The sequence below is a fragment of the Danio rerio genome, chromosome 3 (genome assembly GCF_049306965.1).
Source record: "Danio rerio strain Tuebingen ecotype United States chromosome 3, GRCz12tu, whole genome shotgun sequence".
Lineage (NCBI taxonomy): Eukaryota > Metazoa > Chordata > Actinopteri > Cypriniformes > Danionidae > Danio > Danio rerio.
Window position 1 is genome coordinate 60,810,574 of NC_133178.1, and position 20,528 is coordinate 60,831,101.

Below are 20,528 nucleotides of genomic sequence, written 5' to 3' on the forward strand. Positions count from 1 at the left end.
TGATGAAATTTGTATTAAAATTTGTTTTATTTATATTGTGCAGAGTATATTTATAATGCTTTTATGCTAAGTATATATTTTGAAGAGGGGGGAAACAATAAATCGTTGTATGAAGGCTGTAATTTTTAAATAATTTCCATTTAAAACGCGTGAAGGTCATGTGACCATCAGGAAGAACGCAGCATCCCATTTCTCAAAGGACGCGTTCTCTGCCCTCGCGGTCTCCTGAGTTCGTTCTTCCGAGGACACCTGGCAAGACCGCACTCTACAAGAACGCAAGTCCATTCTCTGCGTTCTTGGAATTGAGAAACAGCCATAGGCATGCACTAAATTCCAGGGGTTTCATTACCACGACGTAAAATGGGCGTGGCTTGGTCGGCGTTTGGGAAACGCCCCCTTAAAGAAAAAAACAATACTGAGAGGTCACCGATCATGCGCAGTACATGTTCTTTTTTAGCGCGGTCATTTCAAACCGGATGATTATGGATAAAGAACCTACCGCGGTGGATAACGAAGGAAAAAAACAATCATACAGGTTATTTTTTGTTTTTGTTTTTATAATGTTATATTTTAAAGATTTCATTAGCAAAAACAGATGACCTCGTTTTACTCCGTTTTACTGTCTCTGGGCTTTTGTACTTCCATGGTAACGTAAACCAAGTAATAATGGTTGTGGTAAGATTAACCGTGTTTTTGTAGTTTAAAATATGGTATTCAGTCATGTTTAAACAAATAAATACCACATTTTTCTGTAATAAACCGTGGATAATTTTTCTTTCTCAATCTTAGTTAATTAACATAACTCATATTTATTTTCTATTTTTATTTAAAGTCATCATACACAAAACAACTGGGATCAGGACAGGTATCTGATGTCAACTAATATAAAAATGATCATACATGAAACACCTGGGATCAGGACAGGTATCTGATGTTAACTAATATAAAAGTGATCATACATGAAACCCCTGAGATCAGGACAGGTATCTGATGTTACTGTATATAAAAGTGATCATACATGAAACCCCTGAGATCAGGACAGGTATCTGATGTTACTGTATATAAAAGTGATCATGCATGAAACCCCTGGGATCAGGACAGGTATCTGATGTTACTGTATATAATATAAAAGTGATCATACATGAAACCCCTGAGATCAGGACAGGTATCTGATGTTACTGTATATAATATAAAAGTGATCATACATGAAACCCCTGAGATCAGGACAGGTATCTGATGTTACTGTATATAAAAGTGATCATACATGAAACCCCTGAGATCAGGACAGGTATCTGATGTTACTGTATATAAAAGTGATCATACATGAAACACCTGAGATCAGGACAGGTATCTGATGTTACTGTATATAATATAAAAGTGATCATACATGAAACACCTGAGATCAGGACAGGTATCTGATGTTAATGTATATAATATAAAAGTGATCATACATGAAACCCCTGGAATCAGGACAGGTATCTGATGTTAACTAATATAAAAGTGATCATACATGAAACCCCTGAGATCAGGACAGGTATCTGATGTTACTGTATATAAAAGTGATCATACATGAAACCCCTGAGATCAGGACAGGTATCTGATGTTACTGTATATAAAAGTGATCATACATGAAACCCCTGGGATCAGGACAGGTATCTGATGTTACTGTATATAAAAGTGATCATACATGAAACCCCTGAGATCAGGACAGGTATCTGATGTTACTGTATATAAAAGTGATCATACATGAAACCCCTGGGATCAGGACAGGTATCTGATGTTAATGTATATAATATAAAAGTGATCATGCATGAAACCCCTGGGATCAGGACAGGTATCTGATGTTAATGTATATAATATAAAAGTGATCATACATGAAACCCCTGGGATCAGGACAGGTATCTGATGTTACTGTATATAATATAAAAGTGATCATACATGAAACCCCTGGGATCAGGACAGGTATCTGATGTTACTGTATATAAAAGTGATCATACATGAAACCCCTGAGATCAGGACAGGTATCTGATGTTACTGTATATAATATAAAAGTGATCATACATGAAACCCCTGAGATCAGGACAGGTATCTGATGTTAATGTATATAATATAAAAGTGATCATACATGAAACCCCTGGGATCAGGACAGGTATCTGATGTTACTGTATATAATATAAAAGTGATCATACATGAAACCCCTGGGATCAGGACAGGTATCTGATGTTAATGTATATAAAAGTGATCATACATGAAACACCTGGGATCAGGACAGGTATCTGATGTTACTGTATATAAAAGTGATCATACATGAAACCCCTGGGATCAGGACAGGTATCTGATGTTAATGTATATAATATAAAAGTGATCATACATGAAACACCTGGGATCAGGACAGGTATCTGATGTTACTGTATATAATATAAAAGTGATCATACATGAAACCCCTGGGATCAGGACAGGTATCTGATGTTAATGTATATAATATAAAAGTGATCATACATGAAACACCTGGGATCAGGACAGGTATCTGATGTTACTGTATATAAAAGTGATCATACATGAGACCCCTGGGATCAGGACAGGTATCTGATGTTACTGTATATAAAAGTGATCATACATGAAACCCCTGAGATCAGGACAGGTATCTGATGTTACTGTATATAAAAGTGATCATACATGAGACCCCTGAGATCAGGACAGGTATCTGATGTTACTGTATATAAAAGTGATCATACATGAGACCCCTGGGATCAGGACAGGTATCTGATGTTAACTAATATAAAAGTGATCATACATGAAACCCCTGAGATCAGGACAGGTATCTGATGTTACTGTTTATGATATATAAAGTATTTGACACAAAAGCCCTGGGATCGGGACAGGTATCTTAAGTTATAACAGTATTAATGTAATCTGAGAGGTAACTTAAGTTAATTTGTTTAATATAACATACACTGATTTCACATGAAACACCTGATCAGGACAGCTATTTTAAAGTACTGCATATAAAAGGCATTGGACACAAAACCCCTGCGAATACGTACAGGTATTTGAATCAAACGGCTGTTTTCACAATCTGCGCATGATCCGTGACCTATGCAAATTCACATATAGGCCACGCCCACTGGATGACGTAATAGCGGTTACGCTGTACTGAAACCCCTGGAAAACTGCTGGTGTGTTTTGATTACTTGTGAGCAAACATTTCAAACTCAAAAGCAGAAGAAAATGAATTTTTGATAACTATAAAAAAATCATATATTGGCTAGATGAGGAAAACGGATAAGTGAACTCTGTAATAATAGCAGCAGTGTTTAAAATCAGAGCAAAATGAGCCGAAAAAGAGCTCTGATTGCGGACACTTTCTGTTTGAAGAGACGCAGATGTGCAGCTGACAGTTTAACGGGAGAGACTCACGGTAAGACTCGTAATTCACATTTATCCTCATACATTTGGGGACTGAAAGGACATAAATTAATGCATTGTTTTCAATATGTTTTTGTGATAATCTTGCTTCAACTAACATCAAACTAAATCTTGAAACTGAAATATCTTTACTAATCAAATAAACTCAAAATATCAATGTTATGACAAATAATAAATAATGTAGTTAATACACCTTGTTAAAAACGAGTTTCTCTATTGGTATAAAAATGAACCATGGATTTACAACATAAAAAAACATGGTTTATGCAGTCAATCAAGGGCCATATATACTTGCAAAATAAAAGGAAGTTTTGCAAACAAAAGTAAATTATTGATTAATAAAGAAAAAGCAATGCAAATCTCCAATAATCGCAAAGAGAAAATTAATTCCTGGGGGAAAAAATCTAACAAAAATAAAGAACTGCAAAGGGAAAATTAAGTTTAGAGAAATAAAAATTAAATTTGCTAACAAAAAAAAAAAACTTGCAAATAAAATCAAGCAGTAATAAAAACTAAAATATTTGCAATTAATAATAAAAAAAACTTTCTATATTTGCAAAACATTTTATAGCATCGCCTATACAAAACCAAACGTTACAAGGAGACTTGGGCCCAGACCTAGTGGGCTGTAAGACCACCTTGTTGATACTGTGTATCCAGGTGATGACATCGCCTTAATGGAGGCAGGTGGGCGCTAGAGCAGGGATGTCAAACTTTATTCCTGGAGGGCCGCAGCCCTGCACAGTTTAGTTCCAACTCTAATTAAACGCACCCGATCAAACTAATTGAGTCCTTCAGGCTTGTTTGAAACCTACAGGTAAGTGTGTCGGAGCAGGGTTGGAACTAAACTGCGCAGGGCTGCGGCCCTCCTGGAATTACGTTTGACATCCCTGGGCTAGAGGATGACACTGGAGTGGATTTTCACTCCTGTCCCATCCCACTCCCACAGAAAGAAATCTTGTACCGTCCACTCACAGACCCATGTTTAAAGAATAAGTGAAGTGCAAAGTGAAGAGCGGGGCGCAGTATTAAATACAACGTGTGATTTTTCAGGGTTTTTTAATTTTAATAAATTTGCAACAATTTCAAAGAATCAAAAAAAAAATGAAAATTACATTGTCATTATGGGGTAATGTGTGTAGAATTTTGAGGAAATAAATGAATTTAACCCATTTCGGAATAAAGCTGTAGCATTTGAAAAATGTGGAAAGTGAAGCACTATGAATACTTTCCCGATGTACTGTATGAATTGGTGGGACAAAAAAATGGTGATTCTTTGTGTAACGATTCTCAAAAGTTAAGAATCGATTTTGTTTTCAAATTAGATGACAATGAGGCAAGCTTGCGCAGACACAAGCTCTAAATTGAAAAATTATAATAGTTAAATTCTTTAAAATAGTTTCAATTATTGTTTAAAAAATAATTGTAAGCCGGTGTGCTTGAAATGTTACATGCAGTTTGCTATTTTAAATAGATGAATTTTGATATATTTAGAGCTTTGGGTGTTGCCACCAAAAAAAACTATAATGTACTTTTTAATCTTTTAAAACCTATTTTAAGGTCAAAATTATTAGCCTCTTTCAGCATTTTTTTTCTGATAGTCTACAGAACAGCCCATCATTATACAATAACTTGCCTAATTACTCTATTCACCTTATTCTCAGCTGTTGAGCGGGCGCTGACATTTGAATCTTTTTGTCTCGCGACTTCCGGTCACATTCACTTTCATTCATTTTTTGACGTTAACAACTGCTCGTTACGCTGCTTGATGTTGCAATTTAATATTTTCTTATTATATTATGCTACTTGGTCTGTGTAGTCATGCAAACATTTGTTTGTTGAGCAAGTAGTTTGGCCATTTTCTGCCGTTTATTATTCCTAGTCATTTCTCCCATAGGCGACTGAATCGGAAGTTCTAAGACAATCGCGAAAACAGGCGCACTTCCGCATTTTAGAATAAGGTCAATATCTTGCCTAGTTAACCTAATTGACCCAATTAAGCCTTTAAATGTCAAAGTAAGCTGTATAGAAGTGTCTTGAAAAATATCTAGTCAAATATTATTTATATATATATATATATATATATATATATATATATATATATATATATATATATATATATATATATTACTTTGTTTTTTATTATTGCTTTTTCTAATCTGGTGTTTTAATTTTTCTTTCAGAGCTTGTTCATTTGTTCATGATCCTTTGACAAAATAAATAATTTGAAACATTCTAATCATTAAACACAAGTAGTAACACTAATTCTAGTTAGAATGTAAAGAGATAAATGCAAAATGGGAAAAAATTGGTTAAGACTTCCGACTCTATTGATTAGGCATGTCATTGGACAACAGTAGTTCGTTTTGTAGCCAATCCGCTTGTTAAGTGTGACGTCACGCGAATCGGCTTCCGGGTCCAAACGCTCTATTCAGCTGTATGGGGAGACTCATGAAATGGTAATAATAAACATTTACAAAGCGATTTAATACTCTCGATAATCACGATCGCAGTATATATGTCCATGCCTAATATCCAATGGCCAGAAAGTGATTAATTTTTTTATAAATTGTTAAAATTTGTTAAATTTACTTTAATGTGTGATATAAATAAAAAGTGATCATAAACAAATAATTTCTCAACTCAAATGAGTGGCGGCTTGGACCTGCAAACAGTATTACATATGTCACAAACACGTCACCACTTAACAAGCTGATAGGGGGAAAAGCCTTAATACTGTTGACCTTGGCAGGTTTTTTTAATCTACCCAAATGAAAAGAAATAAGACTTTTTTCCCCAGAAAAGAGAAACGATGCACTTGTGTCTGATGTTTATTCTTCAGACGGAGCCACTGATATTCGCTCAAGCATACAGTATTTGATGACGCTGTTTTCACGCAAACTTTTCAACGACACACTTCCTCCAGTGGTCCTGAAACACCAGCTGTACAGTTTACACACTGACAAAACCTCAGTGGACAAGCATGTGGTAAGACCATAGTGTTACCTATAAAACATATTGATTTAAGCCAGGGGTGCTGGTGTCCTGCAGATTTTAGCTCTAACTTGCATCAGAAGTCCTGCACGGATGTTTCCAGAAAGCCCAGTCAGAGCTTGATTAGCTAGCCCAGGTGTGTCTGATTGGGGTTGTAGCTAAACTTTGCAGGATACTGGCCTTCCAGCACAAAGTTTGGGGAACCCTGATCTAAGCAAATTGTGGAAAGCTTGACTGTGTCGATTTCTCCATATGCTCAGAATGATTTGCGTGAAAACGGCGAGCTGCTGATGTTCCAGCTGGGCTTCGACTCGGAGGCCTTCGCTTTGGTGTTTGCTGAGGATTACAGAGCCAAAGTCCTTCAAGAGGAAGCTGGAAGAAAAACCCTGGGAACCGCTGAGAAGTTTCTGGATAAGCTCATTCCCGGCTGCTCCGATTTAAGTTTCAACAAAGACAAAATGCTGAAAGAGTTCCTCTTCTCCGACTCTGAGATCACGTAAGGGAAATGACACATTTTTGGGGGGCTGACCAATATGACAGCTTATTAATGACTTACAAGTATTCTCATATCCTGATAAAGATGTTATGTATCACAAAATAATAGTGTTTTTGAAGCGCCGTTTACTCAAGCAATGAATGCATGCAATACATGGACACCAATACTCAGATTTTAATATCATTAAGACAATACTCTGATTAAGAGTCTACCATGTAAACAGCGATTTTTGAGTACCATAATTCGACTGAAGTCCATATATATATATATATATATATATATATATATATATATATATATATATAGTAAGGGTGTCACGATTTCGATTTTTAATCGAAATCGATCGAAATTTATGCTTAACTTTGATTATCGAATCAAAAAATAGAATCGTCGATGCTGCCACGCCCCCATGTCACGTTAGCTTGGCTTGCCAAGCGGGAAACAAACAGGCTTGTTGAAGTGCTTGTTGAACTGCAGAAGCAGGAGACCCGTCGACAGAGCTTAAACCCTCTCCTCTTTCAATGAAGTCGCCAGTGTGGAAGTATTTTGGATTTCCAGTGAGTTATGTTGACAACGTTCGTGTTGTCGACGAAAAAAACACAGTTTGCAAGCTCTGCTATGTACGTATTATGGTTGGGATGATAGACGATGGGCGCATCGCGATCCTCCGCCCCGCACCCGTTGCAAATCCGCTCGTGAAAAGTACACACTCAGGCCCTGTTTACACTGTCTTTGTTTTTAAATGGCATTTTAGAACGACAACGATCCACATCCACACTGGCGTGTAGCGTTTCTGAGCAGCCCTCCTTCCTCTCTACCGCTGAAAACGCACATCACGTGACCACACACACTCATTCACACACAGACACAGACGCACACACATTGTCATGCGCTCGAGACAGCAAGTCAAGGCAGTCAGCGGGTCAGTAGACTGCTTCCATCTTTTACTTTCACACAAGTACTTAGTCATTTTAGCGAACACCTCAGATACTGTTGGCTGGTTCCTGTTGGTTGTGCACCTTTTTTATCGACGCCATTCTAACGACACAGATCACTGCCTTTTCACGAGTCCTGCAGAAAAAAGTGATTGAGAGGTGGTAATTATGTGTGTATCTTGCCTTTTTTCATTTACTGTATGATTTGTTTATGGGTAAAACAAAGACCATGCAGGTCAGGTAGTTTAAACGGTAGGCTACTTATAATTAATTCGTTATTAATTAATTATTTATTCATAATCGAATCGAATCGTGACTTTAGAATCGAAAATGTAATCGAATCGAGGATTTGGAGGATCGTGACACCCTTAATATATATATACATATATATATATAGTGATTTTCAAAAGTACTGCACTGCATTTGTAAACGCTTATTATTACCATTTGCTGAGTGTCTCCATACAGTTTCATATAGTGCTTTTAAGCCACTTCGCTTGACGTCACACTTAAGCGGATACCATATAATCCACATGAACCATGCAAGTTCACTCAGATTGCCCCCAGTGGTGAATGATTGAATTATCTTAACCCAAGATTCATTTTACACGTCTTTAGGTGTTTTAATGAGACATTTGCAAAATTAAAAGAATTAATATTAGTTAATAGTTTCTTGTTGTCCTGCTTAGCGTAGCCCACTATGGAACAAATGATTTAAGCCTTGAAAATTGGAAAAAGCGTTGTTTCTTAATCACTAAGATACAGTTGAAGTCAGAATTTTTAGCCCCCTGAATTATTAGCACCCCTGTTTATTTTTTCCCCAATTTCTGTTAACGGAGAAAATATTTTTTTCAACACATTTCTAATCATAATAGTTGTAATAACTCATTTCTAATAACTGATTTATTTTATCTTTGCCATGATAACAGTAAGTAATATTTGACTAAATATTTTTTAAGACACTTCTATACAGCTTAAAGTGACATTTAAAGGCTTAACTAGGTTAATAAGGTTAACTAGGCAGGTTAGAGTAATTAGGCAAGTTATTGTATAACGATGGGTTGTTCTGTAGACTATCAGGAAAAATATAGCTTTAGGGGCTAATAACTGACCTTAAAATGTTTTTTAAAAAATTAAAAACTGCTTTTATTCTAGCCGAAATAAAACAAATCCGTTTTTTTCCATAAGAAAAAATATTATCAGACATACTGTGAAAATTTTCTTGCTCTGTTAAACATCATTTGGGAAATATTTAAAAAAGAAGAAAAAATTGAAGGGGGGGGGGGTCTAATCATTCTGACTTCAACTGTATAGTATCTTTTAATATTCTATATATTGACCACATGGAAAGGACAATTGTTACATTTGACAGTATATACTCAAAAATTTACTCATTCATATGTGCATATTTATCTCAGGTTATTCAGAACTTCGGGGCAGATGTTTGATGTAAAGTCTAATATATATACCAGTGAAATCTAAAATGTTTTTTTAAAAATTAATAATTACAGGCCCAACATAAAATATTGCTAAATAAATTGCTAAATGCTATTATTATACACAGTATCAACAAGGTGGTCTTACTATTATTCGTATTCATGTTAGCATCTTCATGGTGGAGTGTAAGATTGGACTCTTCCAAAGGATATAACACTAGAGACTGGGGCTGTTTCTCAATTCCAAGAACACAAAGAACGGACTTGTGTTCTTGTGGAGACGGTCTTGCCAGGTGTGGTCGGAAGAACGAACTCAGGAGACCGCGAGGGCAGAGAACACGTCCTTTGAGAAATGGGATGCTGCGTTCTTCCTGATGGTCACGTGACCTTCACGCGTTTTAAATAGTAAATTATTTAAACATTACAGCACTCGTACAATGATTTATTGTTTCCCCCCTCTTCAAAATATATACTTTGCATAAAAACATTATAAATATACAACACACAATATAAATAAAACACATTTTAATACGAATTTCAGCAAACAAACACCCTTAATGTGTTTATTCCTTTATTAAGATGTTCATGGTCATGTTTACTTTCACCTTTTCCTTTACGGAAACTCCTGAGGTAAATAAGTGACATCTCTGAACTTTAAAAATAAATCTAAATAAAATGCAGCGCTTCCCACCTCCAGTCGCAATGACTTCTGGGACTTCCAGAGCGAATTCGGTGCTCAAGTCCGCATCAGTGCGTCCTCGATATCAAGATCACATCCGGGAAGTTTCACGCGTCCTCCGTACTTGCGGTCTTGAGTATTGGAACTGAACTTTCACGGTACGGTAATACCTCGGTATGAATGTCACGGTACGGTATTTATTGAATCATTTACAGGAAAAAACAAAACTTATGAAAATACTCCAAAAAAGTGCCAAAAGTGTCAATGACATAAAAATTAGCCATCTATCTGTAAGCTTTGAAACAGGAACTTCAATTTTAATAACCAAAAATTATTAAACCATGTAAAAACAATAAAGTTTCAATTTAGTATTGTTGAAAACTCATCACATTCAACATTTAATCACACTCAGCCCATCTACCCAGATGAGAGCTCTGCTAGTCGGACTTCTCATCAAGCATCTCCCGCTGGATCTAATCTCACTATATTTATTAAACGGGATATTTCATTTATCTTGTTGTCTTTATCTAACGACATATTCCCTGACTTTGGTCATTGGAATCTATTACTTGTTCTCAGGTAACGTGTTTTGGCTGAGCGCAAAGATAAGTTAATGATTAATGTAACCACGTACATTCTGTATATTGACTGATCGCTTGCCTTTATTTCCTATAATGTATAAACTTATTGTATTTTATACTTTTAAAATGGCCATTATCGATTATTAAAACTGATACTCAGCAAAAGAGAGGCTGTGTTTCGTATTTTCACTGGAATTGAAAGGAGGCAGTTGTAATCGGCTCCGTTTTGTTATAAATATCCACACAGTGAAGATGACGCTCATATATGCAGCACGACGCCTCAACATGTCTGCTGTCTAAGTTGCTAATATTAAAATGAAAATAGGCAGTTCCTTAAATCATGTTTACATTTTATTGTTGATAAAGTGAAACAACGTAGCCAGGGTGATGTGAATGAAGTTATAAAGTACACTGTTCCCTTTGAAGATTTACCCGTGTCCTCGGTATAGTCTGCTTTTCCATATCAAACTGAGAAGAAGAGATGCAGCCTTGATCAAACTTGCGAAGTCTGAACTTACACGGAGAAGATGCAGGACTGAACTGTGCGTGCTAGGCTACTTAATATTCAGGAAAAGCCCCAATCAGAGAGGCGAACGTCTGCAGCCCCGCCTCCGTTTTCAGATGTCTTCGTTTTCCATCATCCACACTGAGACATTATCCACACATTTCGAAACGCTCCGTTTTCGGCGCTCGAGAACTCCGGCGTAGTGTGGACGGTTGGCGTAACCGTAGCAAAACTTATGCGTTTTCAAACTAAAACGCATTAGTGTAAACGGGGCCTTAGAATTTTCCAGCTCTTTTCATCCCCGCTTCTAGCAGCACACTCCATTTCCGCATTACTGGATCTGTAGCGACAACAGACCGCAAGGGATGATGGTCAAGCATGGGCTGATGGGTATTGTAGTTTTCGCTACCTCCCGTTCGCTTCATTCGCCTAAGCAAATTTTCTCAGAAGACCTATAGTTTTACCGAGTCATGCGACTTTGGTAATATCGAAAAAAATTAATATTGCGGTATGACGGTATTTACAATACCGTTACATCCCTAGTTGCTACCCATATCAAACACACCTGAACCGATTAATTAGGACCTGAACACCACGTGATAATTACAGGCAGGTGTGTTTGATATTGATTGCAACTGAAATCTGCAGGAAGGTGGCTCTGCAGGAACAGGGTTGGACACCCCTGGACTAGAGCACAGTATTAAATGCTAAACGTTTTAATTTATCTGTATGATATACATTGTCTTATTGCACAGCCCTAAGTGTTTGCATGTTGATGGTGTCTGGTGCTTTATTTGAAGAAGTTTTTGTGCCTTCAGGCAGCTGGTGAAGTCTGGTCTCCTCACTGTGAGAGATGCAGGCAGCTGGTGGCTCTCAATCCCAAACTCTGGCAGATTCATTAAGTACTTCATTAAAGGTAGGTCTTTTTTTTGTGTGTGTGTGGTTTTCCTTTAATCACTACATTTTAGGGTGCTTTCACACCTGTGGATCGATTCAGTTGTTCCGAAACAGAGATTAAAATTGTTACATTGTTGCTCTTTGCTCTTGGAGCGGTTCGCTTTCACACTGTAAAGTTTCTAATCGAACCAAAAGAGCTAAAACAAGTCACGTGTGAGTAAACTCTCCTTACATTGGTCAGAGTGTCAGGGTTTATTTTGCAGCGTCCCGCTCAGCTGTCAGGAGAGGTTTGGTGGTGATTGACAGGGTGCGCGCGAGTGACGTGTCTGAGGAAAGACGCGGTTGGGAGGGGTGAGAAGGGTGCGCGACGATGCCTATTTGAGGACCAGGAGGGAGACGCGAGATTACCGGGAGATCATCACTCGATTGCGGGCATCCGGAGACTCGCGAAACTTCCCGCCCTACCTATAATTCTCTCTTCATATAGCCATAAGCCTATTACATATCCATAAAACACTGTGATATAACCGCGCTCGGATCGGATCGCTTTCTCACTGGAATCGAACCGCTCCAGGGTTCGTTTCAATCGAGCCGAGACCACCTCATTCAAGCGATCTCGGAGTGATTACTTTGGTGCGGAACAGAGCGCGATTGCCCTGTTCACATATGCCAATCGAACCGCGCTAACTGGGCAAACGAGACACGTTCCGAAACAAAAGTGTAGGTGTGAAAGCACCCTTAATCTGCAATTTAAAATCCCATGTTTTGCTATCCAGGATCGAGTAACTCATCTAACATTTGTGCCATTTTTAAAGGCAAAATAAACACATTTTGAGATTTCCAAATCTAGATTATTAAAAAAAACAACAACAACCCTAATAAAACAGCTGATCCAAATAATCGAGGTGTTCAGTGTTGCCAACTTAGCATTTTTGTCGCTAGATTTAGCGACTTTTAAGACCCCCCTAGTAACAAATTTTCAAAAAAGCGACTAGCGACAAATCTAGTGACTTTTTTGTGTGTTACTGGAGATTTTTTATAGGCTGTCATTTGTTGTCCATACTGTACCATCTCTACCTTCTCAACGAGCTGCGGGTGATGCCGCCGGCCCCTCCCCCGCCTCAGAGCACTGACAGGTGGCTCAGTCCTCGTACAGCAGTCTCTTTCCCACCTGCAGCCCGAGAGCAGATCTCTCCTATTTCTCTTATACAGTCAAACCGATATGCTTCTCCTTTATTTTAACACTTTAATTTGACCGTTTATTCTTTTCTTGTTTACAATCACAGATATTTTAGTGAGAGTTTCAGAACTTGTCTGAGTTTATTACGTCTGAGAGATTACTGCAAATTCACTACACGTCTATTAGAGCTGCACGATTCTGGCTAAATGAGAATCGTGATTTTTTTGCTTAAAATAAAGATCACGATTTTCTCACGATTCTGTAGATGTAAAAACAGGTAGGGTAAAAACAAACATATGGCACAACATCGATAATATTGTGTGTAGGTCTACTGGTTTCTATAAATAATTCTATTCTACTTATAATAATTCTGATGTTGAATTATTATGTTTGAGATATATGCTTGCAATCTGTCATATTAGACAATTTTATTCACTGGTAAAATCAGACATTTGCCATTATCAGATTATATTCAACATTATATAGGCTGGAGTAGTTATACTGACATTGCAAACATTTATTTTCATGCACAACTGTGGGTTCGCTATGAAAGAAAAACATATCAAATGCTTGTCGTAATCATAACTCTAAAATGCGATATAAGAAATTTTAATGAAGTGCACGCTTTCGGTTTCATTTTGACTGCTAAGTGCTGTTCATACTTCGCGCGCCACTCCCAAGAGATCACTCTGTGCCACAAACTGAATATTATTTACAACTTTCTTACCTGTTAGTCGCAACATGCAGGTTCTGTTCACTAAAGTAGACGCGCATGCGTCTATCATTAAGTAGAGAGCGCGCGCCCTCTCTGTGATAACAGCTCATGGTCAGCAGCTCACGTCATGTTTGATTTCCAGATCGCGAAAACATCATTACATGAAGACAAAAATTACATTTTTAGGTGAATTATATTTTATAAATAAAGTATGTGACTCATTCAACATCATTTGGAGGTGTTAATGTCGCTGAGCAACGTGTGTGAAACAATAAAAAGACTCGCGCAGCCGCCTTTTCTTCTCTCCTGAACTTGAAAATATGATTGGCAGAATCGTAGAAATGCTGGATTAAGGGGGTCTAGGGGGTCGAATCGAGATCGCGATCTTTTAACGATTAATTGTGCAGCTCTAACGTCTATATTGATATACAGTATTCAAACAGCAATAAATTTACTTAAATTGACATGCTTACATAAAGCATAGTGCAAATATAAATACTCCTTTATTTACCAAAGGCTGTTAAACAAACAGAAATGGTAGAACGTGATGACGTCAGTAATATGCAAATTAACGTATTATGTAATCTAACGACTTTAGCGATTTTTCAGGGAGAATTTAGCGCCTTTTCGTTGAAAATATTTGGCAACAGTGGAGGTGTTCAAAAGAGTCTCGAACACCTTGATTAGTTGCATCAGCTGTTTGATTAGGGTTGGAGCAGAATTGTGCAGAGCCGCAGCCCTCCAGGAATTGAGTTTGAGACCCATGCAGTTAAAAGAAAATGGACTTATTACATGATAATTGAAGCTAAATTTAGGATTCTGGAGTATATATAGTGCACAAAATTACTTTCAGATCATGCCATTTGAATCATTAAAAACTTAAAAAAAAGAAATTTTAGATACAATTTTGAATAACTCATATTAAAGATATTAAGACAAGATTGGATTTCGGGATCTAATCCCAATTCAGAATCCATTTCTTCTTTTGTATAAGGCTTTTTTTTCAAGGTGTCGTCTAAAGTTCAATCAGATTAGTGTTGAACTATAAGGCTGCTTTTTCTAACAGGGCGTAAAGCTGTACTTAACATGGTGAAGAAATCCAAATACAGTGAAATCTTAAGGACTGAGCTGGAGGAGCGTCGCACAACTGCACAGGTTAAGTTCCAGATGAAGTATCACGTTCATGATATCATTGGAGCAGACTTAGTAGAATGGTAAGACAACCACATGGTAATGTAGCTTTGAGCTGTAATTATGTGGACAGCGTGTGATGCCTAAAATATCATCTTTTGTGTGTTTGCAGTATACAGACCACATCAGGGACAGTATTACGATACGTGGACGGAAACAACTAACACTTTTTTTATGATTTTCCTATTGTACAAAATGGATTGTAGATGTATTTATTGCTATATTTTTGTTTGTAAAACAGAAGAAGCTGTGCACAATGCTGTAATAAAAGTTTGCCAAACACTCTTTGTGTTTTCAAAGCTCTGGAATGTCTTTAGTGAAGAGTTTCAGACTAGTGATGCTTTCAATTCAACTCATCTTTATTTCTCTAGAGCAGGGGTCACCAAACTTGTTCCTTGAGGGCTGGTGTCCTGCAGATTTTTAGCTCTCATTCTAATCAAACACACTTGAATGTGTGATGGATCCATGCTTTCATGGTGTTGACGCCAAATTCTGACCCTACCGTCCAAATGTTGCAGCAGAAATCGAGAGTCATCAGACCAGGCAACGTTTTTCCAATCTTCTATTGTCCAATTTTGGTGAGTCTGTGTGAATTGTAGCGTCAAGTTTCCTGTTCTTAGCTGACAAGAGTGGCACCTGGTGTGGTCTTCTGCTGCTGTAGCTCATCTGCCTTAATGTTCGATGTGTTGTGCATTCCGATGCTCATCTGCAAACCTCTATTGTAACGAGTGGTTATTTGAGTTACTGTTGCCTTTCTATCTGTTGGAACCAGTCTGGCCATTCTCCTCTGACATCAACAAGGCACACAAAACCACTCACTGGATATTTTTCTCCTTTTCGGACCATTCTCTGTAAACCCTAGAGACGGTTGTGTATGAAAATCCCAGTAGATCAGCAGTTTCTGAAATACTCAGAGCAGCCCATCTGGCACCAACAACCACGCCACGTTCAAAGTCACTTAAAGCACCTTACGTCCCCATGCTGATGCTCAGTTTAAACTGCAACAGATTGTCTTAACCATGTCTAAATGCATTGAGTTGCTGCCATGTGATTGGCTGATTAGAAAAATCGCATCAATGAGCACTTGAACAGGTCTACCTAATAAAGTGGCTAGCGAGTGTGTGTGTGCGTGCGTGTGTACGTATGTGTAAATTTTTAAATTGAGAATTTCAGTTTTTTTCATTCAGCAAAGTACAAACATGAAATGTCAAATGCTGAATAACACTATACATTTAAAATTCAAGCACTTTCAAGGACCTGTGCTTGTTTTTAAGGGCCTACTCACACTATGCCATCCGTACCGTGCCCAGGCCCGTTTCCTGGATCATTTGAGAAGTATTAGTGAGCTGAATCGGGCTCAAGCACGGTTCACTTGGCCGGCCCTGGCCCGGTTGGAGGAGGTGGGCCTGAGCGCGGTTCGCCCGAAACTGAAAGCGAGACGTGACTTTTAAGGGACCGTTTCATATGGATTTATTAATCATTCTTACTGTTCAGTGAAAGCAAACTGCCGTAGTTTATTAAAGACGCAAACCCCTCACTGCATAACAGCTGTGCGGCCTCAGCAGACCTCCTTATTCCTGCAGCACGAGAGCTTTATGATTGTTTATGAGCGCCAAAAGTGGCGGATCTGTTCGGCGAAATATCTGACTGTGTGTCACCGCATCCTTAAGGACTGTTTGGCGAAATATTTGACTGCATATCAAACGACTGAAACAATATAACGAGAAAACTCCACTGTGCTGCTGAGTGAGAGAGCGCTTCTCACTGAAGAGCGCAGCAGCGATGACGTAAGCATGCCCAGGCCCGATTGTGGTGTGAGTGCGGGCCGTCGGGGGAGACGGGAGGGGGGACAAGCGTGCTTTGGCTCAGTTCGAGGCAACTGTACCTAGTGTGAGTACGGCCTAAGTACTTTCCAGGCCTTGAATTTCGTATGTCTTTTAGGAAGTGTGAAACCTTGTGCAGTCAATATGTTTAAATCCAAAGAAACAGATTATTTCTATTCTATGCTTTCAGGAGAAGAAAATCTCTTCCCAGAAAACTGGTGGACATTATCAGCACTAACATGGAAACCACTGTAGCTCTAATAAACCAGTTTGACTTCAGTGCAAAAAATAAATAAATACACGAGCTATAAAAAAAATGGAAAACTGGATTCTGTAGTGGTTTAATTAAATCTATGTGACTGGTCCACTGGTTAATCCAATTATCCAATCACAATCTGTTGAGTCAAAATTCGGTCATTTCTTTGATATAATAACATTCATAAGATAATTTGTGCATATTTGTTTTAACTCAATAGACCCTTTCACCCAGTGATACCGGTAATTATATGTAAAATTTCTGGAACGACTTTACCGGTAAATAAAAAAAAGCGCTGTTCACACTGGCGAGGACGTTACGGAATTTTTCCGGAAAAGAGCATTCACACATCCATTCCAAAATACAGGTACACTTAAATTCTGATATCATTAACCAGAAATGACCTCTAAACGGCGGCGCTTGTATTTGTAAACATTTGACTACATCACAAACTCTGTGGATGGATCAGTATTGTGAACAACTTCGATGAAAACATATAGAGAAACACTTTCGCCTGTCGTCATGTTCATGATATGTGTGTGTGTTGGCGCTCGTGGCCTGTTTAATGGGCACACGCAAAGCTTGAAGGTAAACAAACAACGGCTTATCATAAGCATCTTATCGATAATTAATTACACGGTTGGCATTAAAATGAACATATAAACGTTATCTGGCTAATTTCTAGCAGCTAATTGTGTCTGGAAAAATATTCAAAGGCTTTTATTGTCATAAACCGCGCGGACGTGAATGCGTCTGACTGTTCTGATTGGCTAAAGCAGACATCTCACGTCAGCACGTTCTAGACGTGCACGCACATTATCTGGCAATCTTCCTTCTGCATTCACACAGCGCAGCATTTCGGCAAATTACCGGTAATGTTACAACTTCTCTTTCCGGAAAATAGCCAGAACGAATTTACCGGTATTTTCAAAAAGGGCCTGTTCACACATACAACCTTTCCGGAAAATTGCCGGTAAAAATGTGTGAAAGGGGCTATTATTGAGTTAATACACTTTAATGTCCATTTTAAGATTTCTTGTGAAACATTTCCATCTGGCTTTATGTTAAAGGACACCTTAAAATCTGTTGGTAAAAGTGTGGATGGAAACAGCTACTGTCAATAACTTGGTTTTGCAGTGTGTTTCTGTCATTTTAAAACCTTCATACCCAAGCAATAACAAACAAAACAAAACCGTAGAGTTTGATCTAAATTTATTGTAGTTTATTTCCTCTGTGAAAGAAGTGACATGATGAACGTCCCTAAAAACAGGGTTACAATCCGGCTATTAGTGTGCAGATTTGAAATCGCTCCATTGGGTGACCAGCAATATAAAGCACATCCTGTACTTGTGCCCCGGACAGTTCAAGTATGTCTGCAAAGTGTTTAAGGTCAGAAAACGCTCCACATGATGTGCTGTTTGAATCAGATTTGCTGCCAATTACTTTGACAGTTCCATGTTTTTAGTAAAGTAAGAATAAAATACTAGTTAAAATACGGTAAGCTATAATTAGAATGAACCACATCCGAAAAAAAGATCTACTTCACATGAACTAAGTCCTGTAGTGTATGTTCTGACAGTAGTCTGGTGCTTTTTGTAACATAAGCAAGTATAAAAAGTGTTAAAAAAGGAAATAAACGTTTCTACAAATGTGTTAAAAAATATATGGCTGTAGAGGGAGTATTAAAAATGCCCTAAGAGCATCGTAGTGTTCATATAATGCCATTTCTTTCTGTTTATATATATATTTTTAATTTTTTTTCGTATATTTCAGACAGCCTTTCTTGAGCATATATCAGAGGAGGATGCTAATATTTGAGGACTTATTGAACCAACAAAACAAGAACGTCCTGGCCTTGTTGCACACCTGAAATCAGAAAATATGAACATTTTTATGAAAACAAAATTAAAACCAAACCTTGAATCATGTCGTATTTTTGGTTTTGACAATATAAATGACAATTAAGCCCATTTTTCCAACCTACGTTTCAATAGGTAAAAGCTATATATATATATATATATATATATATATATATATATATATATATATATATATATATATATATATATATGTATGTATGTGTGTGTGTGTGTGTGTGTGTGTGTGTATATATATATATATATATATATATATATATATATATATATGTCTTGTCTAGTTCTCGAATCTGATAGCCGTGTGATATTCTGCAATATAAGCACTCGCACAGCCTCTTCATCCTTGTGCATAACTCCACCCGCATGACAAGCAGAGGAATAAACTCTACAGTTTGACAAATATTGCAGCTGTTGGACAACATAATGTACTTTTAAGTTGTTTTTTTTTAGGCAAGGATGTAGTTGTTTGGATCGCAACGGTGTAGTTTATTTATAAATATAAATGCCTTTTTTTTATGTTTATAATTTCGAAGATTCAGCACGTTGGCGGCCATCAGCAGAGCAAAGAAATTGATGGTTGACGTTCAGCCACATAATGGCGACAGAGACCCCATAATAAGTCCTTAGCGTAAACTGCAAACTACAGCGGATTAAAACATTATAAAATTGGTGAGCGATATTCTAAATTGATCTCTCTTGTATGTTGTAGTGCTGTATTTATACTATAGTAATCTGCTAGTGTTTGCTTTGGCTTCTTTCAGGGATTAATATTATTATCTCCCAATTACAACAGAGAAATTCTAGGAAATCTCTAGACTGATGGCATTTCATGCTGTTCAGCTGTTTTGTCATGACTTTAGACATTACACTAGAGAAAGACTAGCTCTAAAGTGAAGTTGGTGAAGTGGCAACTGTTTCTGCTGTTCTGACGTCAGCTGCAGATGTGAATGAACGGCGGAAGAAAGTAGTTCCTCATACAAAAGGGTTTTTAGACTCTCTGTGTTTGATTTTCTTCTTTATACACATGATTATGCCGTCGAACTGTTGTATAAACACAATATCACCCTTGTAGCGGTGCGATATGGGTGTATATCGTCAGTGGTGGGACACTAAGGCACTAGGGCTGGGCCGATAAATGATAATATATCGAATTGCGATAACATTTTTCAATAACATTCATAAGCTCTGGACTTTTTACTCTATATTGATATATTAAAGAGCCAATCACACAACAGAAATGTGAAACAATGGGAATCTAAAGTGTGTTGATATTGCCCTACTTTAAGGATAGTTGGGGGGGGGGTCTTTTTTCCCCAATGTATCTTTTTTCCTATTTTTCTATGCTACCTCTCGACAGACCCATCTTCCCCTGAAATGTTTTATGTTTGACAAATATTGCAGCTGTTGGACAACAAAACTCTTTTGAGGCTTTTTAGGCGAGGATGTAGTTTATTGATAAATATAAATGCCTTTTTTAAACGTTTTGTTTTCGGAGATTTAGCACGCCATTAGCAGAGTAACGAAATTGATGGTTGACG

The 20,528-nt window shown here is 37.6% G+C and overlaps 1 protein-coding gene across 1 annotated transcript; it reads left to right on the forward strand.

Moving 5' to 3' along the window:
- Positions 1 to 438: 438 nt before the first annotated feature.
- LOC137487187 (inactive serine/threonine-protein kinase 19) lies at positions 439 to 15,319 on the forward strand. The gene is made up of 6 exons (XM_003198178.7): positions 439 to 3,418; positions 6,269 to 6,414; positions 6,681 to 6,916; positions 11,870 to 11,967; positions 14,910 to 15,057; positions 15,147 to 15,319. The coding sequence occupies exons 1-6, from the start codon at positions 3,331 to 3,333 to the stop codon at positions 15,196 to 15,198; spliced, it is 768 nt and encodes a 255-aa protein (XP_003198226.1). The 5' UTR covers positions 439 to 3,330; the 3' UTR covers positions 15,199 to 15,319.
- The last annotated feature ends 5,209 nt before the right edge of the window (positions 15,320 to 20,528 follow it).